Source organism: Momordica charantia (genome assembly GCF_013281855.1).
Source record: "Momordica charantia cultivar OHB3-1 chromosome 9 unlocalized genomic scaffold, Mcharantia_2.0 BLBB01000009.1, whole genome shotgun sequence".
Lineage (NCBI taxonomy): Eukaryota > Viridiplantae > Streptophyta > Magnoliopsida > Cucurbitales > Cucurbitaceae > Momordica > Momordica charantia.
The window spans coordinates 5,409,924-5,422,369 of record NW_028275167.1 but is presented as its reverse complement, the minus strand read 5'-3'; the positions used below and the strand labels follow the sequence as shown (position 1 = coordinate 5,422,369).

At 35.5% G+C, this 12,446-nt stretch overlaps 2 protein-coding genes across 2 annotated transcripts; both read right to left on the bottom strand.

The window, feature by feature from the left end:
* Nucleotides 1-3,093: 3,093 nt before the first annotated feature.
* Nucleotides 3,094-5,823, bottom strand: SEC15B (exocyst complex component sec15B). The gene has a single exon (XM_022295235.2). It carries the CDS (start codon nucleotides 5,702-5,704, stop codon nucleotides 3,287-3,289), a length of 2,418 nt encoding a protein of 805 aa, XP_022150927.1. The 5' UTR covers nucleotides 5,705-5,823; the 3' UTR covers nucleotides 3,094-3,286.
* A 668-nt stretch (nucleotides 5,824-6,491) lies between these two features.
* Nucleotides 6,492-9,474, bottom strand: LOC111021100 (epoxide hydrolase 2). The gene is made up of 3 exons (XM_022297956.2): nucleotides 8,941-9,474; nucleotides 7,582-7,820; nucleotides 6,492-6,925 (listed from the first exon to the last, which is right to left on the bottom strand). Exons 1-3 carry the CDS (start codon nucleotides 9,406-9,408, stop codon nucleotides 6,679-6,681), a joined length of 954 nt encoding a protein of 317 aa, XP_022153648.2. The 5' UTR covers nucleotides 9,409-9,474; the 3' UTR covers nucleotides 6,492-6,678.
* Between the last annotated feature and the right edge of the window lie 2,972 nt (nucleotides 9,475-12,446).

Below are 12,446 nucleotides of genomic sequence, written 5' to 3'. Positions count from 1 at the left end.
GTTGAGAAAGAATTTTGAAATTTTCAATTTTTATCCCTGAATTTGATTAATGAGTCAATGTTTTTCCTAAATGCAACACTAATTCAAGTTTAAGGTGTAATTGGATGTAAAAATTGATTTATTTTGTCGAGTTGATTTTTTTTTAATTTTTAGAAAATATGGATAAATGAATAAATTGACACTGCATTTTAGTTTAAAGGATCTTGAGACTATGCAAACATGGTTAAGATTAGAGGAACTCGAACGAGGTGCACCTTCATTTTTTATAAGTCAACTATAAGAACTTCAAGACTAAGCGTTTTTAATTTTGAGCAATCTTAAGTCAAGTGATCTCTTGAGAGATTTTACGTGGAAGCATTTGAGTTTGGATAAAGCATGCTGAAAGAAGTGATGTTCGTAGGATATTTTTTACTCTCGAAAACAACTCAGGTCAAGCAAACTTTTTAAATGTCCAATTTAGTCCTTTCCTTTTGAAAAAATCTTAAAAATAATCCACACATGGATGAATGAGAGAAAATGATCGATTTAGTTTTGTCGTCATCTTCTTCTTCTTCTCCATTATTTTTTGTTTCTATTCGTTCCCTATAAATGGGGAACAAGAACAATGTGGGGTTGGGAAAATTTTTAGGGAAAATTTTCTATTATTTTCTAAAATAGTGTATGATTACCTAATTGAATAATATGCCACTTATTGACCTATCCATTGGAAATGAAAGAAGTCTGGTAGTAGTATAAATTTTTCGGGCTACAATTCATAGCCCACATTTGATATTTTTCACTCATCATCCCAGTGACATACATAAATTAAAACTTGAAAAATTATAAAGGGTGGCAAAATTGGTTACCATATTTATAAATCTATCCAACAAAATTAATTTATAAATATAACAATTTTTTTTCTCGTATATCACTGACACGCCATTTTTTCTGTTATTGATACATTAGGTATGTGATGAAGTATACCCAACAATATGCAATTTTCATATTATTAATAAAACCTATGACGGGTATATCCATATAAAATATGTCACCGATATACCTGTATCATTAATATACAAGTTATTACATTTGTTACTTTTTTACCAAACATTTTGTCACATGACAAATTTCCGATTATTTAGGCAAAATCTACTATTATGGAGAAAAACTCCTTATAATAATAATAATTATTATTATTTGTTTACCTTGTAAGATAAACTTAACAACAAACTAACAGTAGAGAGTCGAGACTATTTCTAAGATTTCTTCGAGGCAAGTGCGGGCATAATTTAGACATTTAAAAAATACAAGGACCAAAAATATAACCAACAACAAAAAATTACAAGGGACTACCTCAGTTTACATATAATAATTATATATTTTTTTTACCAGCATTCAGTAACATGTTAGATTACATCAAGTCTATTTACCAAATTTATTTGGTTAAATTGATAAATGGATGAATTCTACACTTAACCAATATATAAGTTACTATACAATAAAATCAAATACTAACAAATATCTCCCTAACATTAATGCAATTATCTCATTTTCTAGCATCAAAACAATATTTGGATATCCAATTTCTCTAAAAAGCAATGGCGCAGTGAGATTTTTTTCAGAAATTATCTATATATCGATTAAGATATAGGACAAAGTAGCAATATAAACGTAACTCAATTGGTTAAAATATTATACATCTATCTAAAGGCTAGATTAAACTAAAAAAAATAAAAAATAAAATAAAATAAAGATGGGGTTAAAATCATCTCGTCATAGTAAAGACAATGAGATAATACTTCTTTTTCTTGTGGGCTTATAAAACTGAAAGATAATATGTAAGGTGGACATGGACATGAACTAAGTCTATGAAACAAAACAGCAGACCAATTGCAATAAGATTTTTCGCCAAAGCGAACATTGCTCAGCGGTAATTGACATTATATATGCGAATGACCGCTGAGCGTTGCTTGCTTTGGCTTAAGGAATAAGATTTTGCAACCACAACACAAGATAAATGACAGACTAAGCAAGGGATGGTGACAAAAAGGAAAAAAAAAGCTAAATTATAAGTTTAGTATCTAAACTTTAAGAAGTGTCTAATACGTTCACAAACTTTCAATGTTTGTCTAATAGGTTTTCAAACTTCAAAAAATATCTAATAGGTCCCAAAACTTTTAATTTTTATAAAATTTAGAGACCTATTAAACTCAAAATTGAAAATTCAAAGACCTAATAGACAACCTCAAAAGTTTAATGACTTATTAGACACTTTTTAAACTACAGAGACCTATAAGGGCACAATGGTGAAAGTTCATAACCAAATTGGTAATTTAACCTAAAAAAAAGAACAAAAAAACAAAAAACCAACTTGTCTTTCCTCTATTTACTTATTATACTTGCAGTATGAGGGCCTCATTCAGAGGTAAATGTTACATACCCAACACAAGCTTCAGGACACATCAATTACACTTTTTACCTACAAACAAAAAACCTAGGGGAACTACTCTATCACAGACATCTCTAAGTCCTTATCCATTGCAAAGCATGCGATTCAACAAATTTCAAAGATAATTAACACAGCAGTTAAGACTTAGAATCAGATACCATGGCACTTTAACAGTTAAACCCAAAATATTCACCACTATATCCCGCATGAATGTTCCTTTAAACAGACATATCAACATGACATGACAACATAACAATTAAGGTCCTATTTGATAACCGTTTTGTTTTTGGATATCTGTTTTTGAAATTTCGCTAAGAGTTCAAATGTGTTTCTAAGATAAATTTAAAACATTCCAAAGACATTGTGAGCAATCAGATATCATTTTTAAAAACAGAAAACTAAAAACGAAATGATTATCATAATGAATGAAGCAAACCCTCAAATGGAAATGATTATGAAAGAATGATAACACTAAAGGCAAATGACAAATTACCATTTGTTAAGGGATATTCACAGTGATCTCAATTATCCACAGAGAACGGACCTGGTTTGCTTCTAACCACCAGTCTCTGGTCCAGTCAGTTTTCAGTTTAGGAGACTACCACCGGTACCACGTTTCCAAGACCAGATCTCCATGGATGTTTTCTGTTGACACTTACCAAAGATAATCAAGTATGAAACCACTACATAAATGTGATAATATACAAAAATTTGCACATCTCTAATCAAGCAGAGGAGTGAGGACCACAATGGGGGGGGGGATTGAAAGAGAATAAAGTTAGGAATTAACCAATAAGAGATAACTGCCATCACAATCAGCAGCAGAAACAAATAAGAAATGCAACGCGCTAATCTGAACTAACTAACGTCCCTGAGTCTTTTAATCAAAGTGTCCAGTGACTTCTTTTTTGGATTCTGCTTCATAGTACGACTTCCGAAGGTTCCAAATAACCGATCCGAAGAATCTTTTAGCTTCTCAGATATTGTAACGACTTTCTTGTAGTCCAGACAGTAGTAACTCCTCTCCCGAATAACTGGATTCAGAAAATTCTCTGGATGACTGCTCAAAAGCAAATTAATCATTTGTCTAGCTTCAGAAAGTGCTGCCTTTAACTGATTTATATCCCCCTCCGCAAAAGTAGGAGCTTGATTATCCACAAAAGTTTCCAGCAATTTAATATCCACATCAATCCCCATTATAGCATTAACATTAAACCTCTTTACTGAATCCGCTTGTAAAGCTGCGACGATCATCATTGATATGTGAGAAAGAACATCTTGTAATACTCTTTTAAGGACTTGAACAGGCAATATCTGTTGAGCTGTGGAGACCAGTGTTTCCAAATATATGATAACCTCATTTACATATTCGTTACCATGTTGTAAAGGCTCGTCGGGTATCCAGTTAACATTCTCAATCAACATCATGAAACCATCAACCTTCGTCTTAAGCAACCCTGAGAGAGTCTCTTCTGCTGCATCACGGGCTTTGCTCAGTGGAAACTGTCTCCTACCCCTCTCAGCCATTCTCAATGGAATACCAGAAAGCTGTGCAGCATGGCGAAAAAAGAAATCACAAGCACGCTCGAACACAGCCATATTTGCTGCCACTTGCATTGCCTGAGAGACTCCATGAACAGACGTACTAATTAGCTTCAACAAGGCTCCATCCAGGACTTCACTCAATAGCCTATCCAAATACTTCTTAACTACATCATAGAAATCTAGCTGCCCACCATATGACATAAAGCTCACAGAATCTTCGATAAAAGACCTCACGATCCGACAGCAATCAGGCACTGTGGAGGAAAACGGTGCAACAAAGGGAAAACCAGGCACGATATCTGATACTTGTAACTGAAATGATAGAACATTCATAGAATATTCATACTCTTTCTTCATCAACATTTGCTCGAATTTGTCAGCTGACAATGCCTCGGTAATCTGTTTACGGCAATCTGATATCAACAGCTCATGGTACTTATCCCGATGCTTGCTCAAAACATCAAGCAAGGGTTCAACTGGATACCAATATCTACGCAAAGTTACTCCTAACAAACTCACATAGTCCTTAATTAACAAAAGATGATTTGCAGTTTGCATCCTAGAAAACTGATCTTCCAGAACAGAACACATCTTACTCATAGCAGTTTCCCATAGATTCTCAACCTCCATTTTTGATATTAGACTGCCACTGGTCCTAAAAATCCTATCCTCCACAATGAAAAATCCAGCAATTTGAGCGAAAAACGTTTGATGCGATTCAAGGAAAGGAGTCATTGATGATACCTGGAAGTCGGATGTTAATTGAAGTTTCCGATTCTCAAAGTAATACTGTTTGAATCGATCTTCAAGTCCTAATGTCTGGTGTATATGGTAGGCTCTATACAACGGAGTCAAATCAAACCCTAGAAGTCCACCACTGCCGTTGCTATACAAATCCTTCGCATCATCCCCAGCTGCACCAAGGCCGTCTTCATCCTCTTCCTCTAAAACGTATACACAGTCTCTTAAGCTAAGCCGACTCTGTTCCTCCGCTTGGCGCTGCTTGATTCGCAGATCTTCCTCACGTTGGCGAGCCGACGACGCTTGACTGATTGCCAATTGCCCCAAAGTCCGACTGACGGCTCGGATCTCTACCAGCCAATCCCCAAACTCTTTGCTCACCTTCCTCTCTATATACGAGCGAATATCAGGAATATACTTCTCCAGCATCCTCTTCAGCGTCGACGATGGCGTTTTATCCAAAAACTCGTTCTCAATCGAGTCCAAGCACTTCAAAGCCATATAGAAATTACCGCTCTCCAAGTGTTCGTTCGCTCTCGAGCAAAGCTCTATGGTGTGAACACAGGCGCGGACCGAGTCGAGCGCGAGATTTAGGTTCCGCGACACCGTCCGTGCTTCAACGAACGCATCCAAAGAAGAAAGCAGCGGAAGACCGACAGACTGAAGCTTAGAGTTGGATTCAGAGAGAGCAGATTTGAGAGAATCAACATCAGATAGAAGGGATCGGAGGTCATCAACCGCGAGAATGAAGTCCTGGTAGTGAGCCTTGCAGACCTCTTCGATCTCCGATTCTTTGGACTTGGAGAAGGCGCGTAGGTGATGGAGCAGAGTCTCCGGCTTCCCGGAAGCGAAGGCTTTCCGCACAAACGGAGCTAGATCCTCGCCGTTGCAGATCGCCGAAGAGAGAAGAAGCTGGTCGAGTTTATCAGCAGAGTCACCGGCATCAGCGGCTGCCGGAGCCACCTTCCGGCGGCTTTTAGTGGAGCTCATAGTCGGAGGGATTCCGGTGACAAGGCGGCGGTTATGGGCGTTGTAAACGGAGGGAATTTCGGGGGTGGGTGGTGGTGGATTTGGTTATTCATGAGAATATGGTAGGAAAGGGAAGATGGGGCGTGGAAAGGCAAATATATTTTATTGACGAAAATGCCACTGTGTAACAGGTATTATCTGGCTTTCACGCTGTGGGAATTTGGGGATTTAGTAAGGGTATTTTGGAGATTCGAGAAAATCATGTTGACCGGAGAGGAAAGAGGCGACGGGAATTTTGACGCGGGTAATTCCGCGGCGGCGGCACCGGTGTTTGTCTGAATACAATATTTTACCACCGGCAAATGTTCGCCGGTAAAGATAAAGAGCGGTAAATAAATAATAACAAAAAATTAGTGATGTTATTGATTTTTCTTTTGCAAATTTGGTAGGTAAATAAGTCATTACTACTTAATTTGACCATTTATTCATTATTTTATTTTACAAGAGTTTCTTTTTTTTTCATAAATAAATCTATCTTATTTGAAGGTGAAGAAAATAAAAGAAATGTATACTCTTCGTTGAGTAATATTTATCAAAAATCAACCTTTTGATTTCCATATAAGAATTTTGAAATATATGCAATGGAAAGAGTATTTTTAACCGCTACAATTAACTAGCATCAATTTTGACATAATTTGACTTGTGATTTTGTAGGATAGTCCAACCATCAATAACATATATTCTCTATCTACGGATTAAGATATTATTTATCTTTGAAAATTGAAAGTTGGAAACCGAGAATATCGTCTTGAGAAAGAGCTCTTTATTTACAAAATATACTTCCAAATTTCAATTGCCCCAAATGGTAGAACACTATATACAGTACTAATCACAAAACGTAGCCAGTGAGAGCCTTGCAAAAAAAAAAATCAAGATGCTTAACAAAAGCAAAGGCAAAAGGCCAACCAACTTGTATTGCTAATGGGGAAGGAGGCTCAATACTTCTGGATAAATTCATGAATCTGTTTGGTGACCTCCTCTGGACTTTCTTGGTTCACAAAGTGAGCAGCTCCTTCGATCACTACTATCTCTTCCAGCCCCACCACGTCGTTTTCGAATCCGCCCTTGTGAATGTACTCCTTCACCCCCGGGATGTTGTACGTGATATCCAAATCCCCCGTGATGAACTTGCTCGGTACTTCGACTTTCGACCCGCTCCACGGCGCTGTCAGCTCCCAGTTTCTGCAACAAAGAGGCTATCCTTTGTAATGATCTTTCAACAGATCTATTAGAGATCAAATAGTACAAGAGGAGTTTCATTTGATCAGCTTTTTTGTGCCCAAGGATTCCCACATTTCTGCTGATCTCGACGTTCGATTTAACCGATCAAACTCGGTATTTTCTACTCGTCAACTAGCTATGCTACACTCATGCTATTCAAAAGCTAGGGCTTTTTCCATGACTAAAAGCACTTCACTCTAAATAGTGTTTCGAAAAAAAGGCAAAAACACCCTAATATCTTTTTGAGGAAGCACCAGTACTCAAAGGACCATATAGAACCAAACATCAAAACAATTTGTTATTAAAAGTTCTTGTAATTCAAGTGAACCAACAAAGGACCTGCATAGCTATGAGAAGGAATTAGAAATTCATAGCAAGAGCAAACCAAACAATTCCCACATTTCTTTCGATCATGGCGTATGCTTTAACCGAGCAAACTCGGAAATTTTACTCATTGGTTAGCAGCTGCAATACAATCATGTTATTCAAAGGCTAAGGGAACCAACAAAGAAGATGCAGAGCAGTGAAAGGGAATGAGAAACTCATCAGGCATTATGCAAAAGTGACAAGGAATATGCCTTTCTATTTTGCAGGAGTGAAAGAAGTGAAGAACATACAGCGGGAGAGCTCGAAAGTAGTTGAATCCTCCAGTAAAGCCTTTCTTGCCGAACTTGGTAGCATAGTAACTTAAACTTTCCTGAGACAACCAGCAGGGAAGGCTGTCTGGAATTGGATACCCTCTCATTCCTACTTCTTTCGGTATAATTGGAGGAGCCGGGTCGCGAATTGAAAGGAAAATCTTAAAGATATCTTCTGTATCCATGGAATCAAAATCTTCTTCCATCTCCCCTGGTTCCTGCAGCAGCATAATATCAGCAGTAGTTTGAGAAGTTTTGTAGGTTTACACTACTAGGGGAGGGGAGGAACATCTGAACCATAGTCCCCCGTTTCTTTACTTTTTTTTCAGTTCAATAACATTCTTGGATAGGGATAGAGATTACAACATTTGTTGGAAGATATATATTTCAATCAAAAAAAATTTAATTCTTTAAAACAAAGAATGGATAATAATGGGATATTATGACCCCAATGCTTGCACCTTATCCCACTAATGTTCCCAAGGCCCAATCAAGAGACAACAATAGATTTAAATTATATAAGGAGTTGGTTGGCAGTGTCCCTAATTCTCATTTCCTATTTTTTATTATTTTCTTTTACAAATACAAACTGAGTCCGAACATAACTTAACAAATAGGATATCTATTTAATTTTTTTTAGGTGTAACGTCCAATCTTAGACCCACAAGCATTAGGTAATTATTTTCTATTTCTCATTTTTTAAAAACTTTTTCAATATTGTATATGAATTATGGAAATAATAAAATCTAGTTTTTAGTTTCTTATTTTATTTTATGTTTGGAGTTGTTCACTAACATAAATATAATCACTTTTTTATCATTTCTAACCCATAAAAGGTATAACGAATCTTAAAAATTAAACATATCCCACTAATTTTGAAAATTTTATTTTCAAAAAATTACTTTTTATGTAAAACTTAATTTTTCAAATTAAAATCTTCAAAGAAGAAGAAACAAGAAAAGATTATCCTACATAATTCTCCCTTTTTCTTTCAATAAAAAAGAACAAGGAAAAAAATGAATCAATTACAAAACATAGTTTTATTTGTTTACTAATTTTAAGTTTTAACGGAAATCAAGAAAAAGAAATAAGAAACGCCATCAAATCTTCTACCCTAAAAGAACCAAAAGAATCAGCAACCAAAGCAATCGAAACAAATTGGCAGTACTCACTTGCAGAAGATTCAAGAATTCAAAGCAGCAAGAACCATATATATATCCAAAGAACACATTATTCAAGAAAAAGCCATTGCAAGAAACTACCATTTGCTTCGATTCGATTCAAGATCATTCAAAAACAGGCAAAAGGACAACCAGAACAAAAATGGATGAAACGCACCTGAAATCTGCAAACGTAGTAACCATCCCCGAACAGATCCCTCAAGATCTCAACAGAGTTTCTCTCCGGATTCCTCGGAGGGAACGGGACGCTCAAGGCAACGAGAGCCTTGATTCTATCGGGGCGGAACAGAGCGAAGGCCCAGGCGATGAGAGCCCCCCAATCGTGGCCGACGAGGAAAACCCTATCGATGTCGAAATGGTCGAGGAGTCCGATGAGGTCGCCGACGACGTGGAAGAGGGTGTAGGACTCCGGGGAGGGGGGCGCGTCGGTGTCGCCATAGCCGCGGAGATCGGGGGCGATGGCGCGGTAGCCGAGGTCGGAGAAGGAGAGGAGGTGGTGGCGCCATGAGTACCAGAGCTCCGGGAAGCCGTGGAGGAAGAGGATGGAATCGGAGCCGGTGCCGATTGAGGCGACGTGCATATCTATGCCATTGGTGGAGATGACGGTGTGCTCGATGTTCTCCATTGTTGAGATTTTTGAAGTTTGATTTTTCTGTGATTTGTGAATTTCTCTCTCGATTGAACGATGAAAGTTTCAGAAGTGAGGGATTTGATGACTCTATTTGGCGGTTAATATAGAGGCGGGAAGCCAACGATTTTGATTTTCCCCCAATTTTAAGTTTCCTTTTTTCCTTTTTCTTAAGGGTAAATTACAAAAATGCCCCAAGACTATTTCATTTCATTTGTATTAAAAAAAATATGTCGTTTCAAAAGTTTCAATATTATCATTTTCCTTTTCATAAATATTTTAAGCAAACATCCGTTCATGTTTGTAAAGGAAAGTTAATGTGATTGGATCTGAAACGATATTGTAATTAAGGTAGAAGCTTACTCGGAACAATGTGACATACAAAAGATATTTATTCCAATGTAGATGATATTGTACCATTCAACAGCTTTTCAAAATGTGTTTTATATGTTTACGTGTCCCGTTGTGTCATATTTTGCGATGTTAATTTTATGTTAGAAACACTTATGGATATTCACTCACAAAGTTTATTTGAAATTTTATAAAAGGCGAAAGATAGTACTAAAATTTATAAATTTTGAAACAAAGAATTCAAGAAAATAGTTGGGAGTGGTTCTAACTTCTAACCACTTTTGCCCTTTTACCTGGGGTGTTCAAAAAATTGGTGACTCGTCCAACCCAACTTGTGGATTGATTTTTTTCAGAACCGAAAATTCGATCCGGTCACGGTTAGACCAATTTTTGGTCGGTTCAACCTGAACCAAATAATAAATTAAAATATATATATATATATCAAAACTAGGGTTTGCTCTTTACTTTATCAGTCTCCCAACGCCTCCCACCGTCTTTCATCTCCCTCTAACCCTCCCCCGTCTTTCATCTCCCTCTAACCTCTCTCAATCTCCTCATTTGACCTCTTCGCTTCCCCTTTGTGAACGCGCTACAAGTGCTTTTCCTCTCACTTTGTTTCTGTCTTGTTTTTAACCTTTCTTTTGTTGGTCTGAAAAATCAGTCCCTCAAGCCCACAAACTTTGTTGCGATTTTCACGTTTCTTTTGCTATTTTTCCATATGGGTTTTCCATCCTTCAATAATTTTCCCCCCTCTCACTTAAGTCTCTTTGTGTTCTATGTTACTGTTATCATTTTTCCAGTTACAGCTCTCTTTTGTCGGAACTCAATGACCCAACCCGACCCAACCTGAAAAATGTAGGGTTGGGTTGGCTATCAAATTCGGTTTGATCGAGTCCACAAACTAACCAACCCGAATTTTCGGGTTGGTCCACAAAGATCTCTTGACCCGACCCAACCCCACCCATGAACACCCCTACCTTTTATTTAAAGCTCTCTTATTTATCGTTCTTTGTTTTCCCGTTAAAAAACAGTATTTTATAAGTATTATTTTAATTACAATTTTAATTCAATATTTTAAAATTTAAATTATTGATTTCTATCTCCAAATTTTCAAGACTTGACCTCTAAACTATGTTATGGACTTTTGATTATGCATCCAATAAACGTTATTGTCTTTCCATATTAGTTATTGCCTTTCTATATTCGCTAGTTTTTTAATTTTGAAAATATAAATGTAATATATAATTTTAAAATTATATATGATTAATAAGGAAATGGAGGATAATTTGCACATCATATAAAAAATATGACTGTTAATAGCATAAAAAAGTTCTTTTAACATCTTAATAATAAACTATAGAGTTTGATCACATATGTAATTTGAAATGGGGAGGTTTCTTTTTTTCTTTTTGAGAATATTGTATTGCAATTGTGGGGCAGATATTCGATTCTTTAACCTATAGAGAAAAGCTTAGTAAGATGTGATTATTGTGATTATTGTTATCTTACAAAGAGATATTTTAGCGTTAAATATGATTGGTTAATTTATTTTTTGAATTCATGATTGATTAATCTCTATAATGCCAATATTTTGGTAGGAAGTTAGGAACGTAGTTATATAATCTCTCAATTTCGCAAAGGCCCATTTCTTTGAGGTGAGGTATAAACCCCACGTGCTGACATTTTTTCTTTAATAAAGTTTTTTTTTGTGCTCCAAGAAAAAAAATTTACTTGAATTGGTCAAGAGAATATAGTAGCTTTTTTAAAACGAAGAAAATTAGCAACATTAAAAAAGAAAAGAAAAGACGGATGTTAATGCAGAATGTGTACAAATCATGGTGACCCCCTACTTAGATTTAATATCCTAGGATGGATATAAAAAAAATTACATATACAAAATTAATAGTAACTAAAAAATATAATGATATATTTGACCTTTAATCTAGATGCTATTCAAAATCTTTTCTTAATTCAAGGCGGAGATTCAAACTCAAATAAATCCAATATCTTTATATATATATATATATAGAGGCACCATTATAATCAAAATCTTAAAGGTAAACAATTAAATTTAAATATTTAGTTAAACTCTTATGCAGACATTATTACAAATAAATAATTTATTCGAAATAGCTCAAAGTAGTAAGAAACTTCCCCATCACATGATATACAGAACATATCGTTTTCCATTCATAATTTTAGAAATCACACCAAAATGCTTCCCTCGAGTCTTTAAAAATTTTGTAACTTACCATTTAGAAATAAATTTGTCACCCTAACAAATGAACAAATTTTAACCAAATTAAAATTACAAATCTATTCTTTTCAAAAAAATTAAAAAAAATAAAAGAACACATCTATTAGAATATATAGCACTCATACAAGAAAATTTTATACATTTTATATGCTTACAAAACAAGTTTGATGCTGTAGTAAAAATTTACCCTATTAAAATCAATTACAATCATTTTGAATAGTAAAGATATAAATAAAAACGTTCACAAGTGTTTGACATGTATCAAACAAGTATCAAATGACTGATTCGTATCCTCTACAAACCTGCTACCCAAACCCGAAGCAATTACAAGTTCGTCGGTATGATTAGTGTAACAAATCAAGATCTCTTGGTAACTGAAGCACCAAAATAATCACAAAAGCATAATCCATAACCATACAACTCACTC

Bases quoted from the DNA above. Each gene is read 5' to 3' on its own strand.
- SEC15B (XM_022295235.2), bottom strand. From the start codon at position 5,704: ATGAGCTCCACTAAAAGCCGCCGGAAGGTGGCTCCGGCAGCCGCTGAT.
- LOC111021100 (XM_022297956.2), bottom strand. From the start codon at position 9,408: ATGGAGAACATCGAGCACACCGTCATCTCCACCAATGGCATAGATATG. The intron at 7,821-8,940 runs GTGCGTTTCATC...ATGCTGCTGCAG, and splicing joins ACTACGTTTGCAGATTTCAG to GAACCAGGGGAGATGGAAGA. The intron at 6,926-7,581 runs GTATGTTCTTCA...TCTTTGTTGCAG, and splicing joins TACTTTCGAGCTCTCCCGCT to AAACTGGGAGCTGACAGCGC.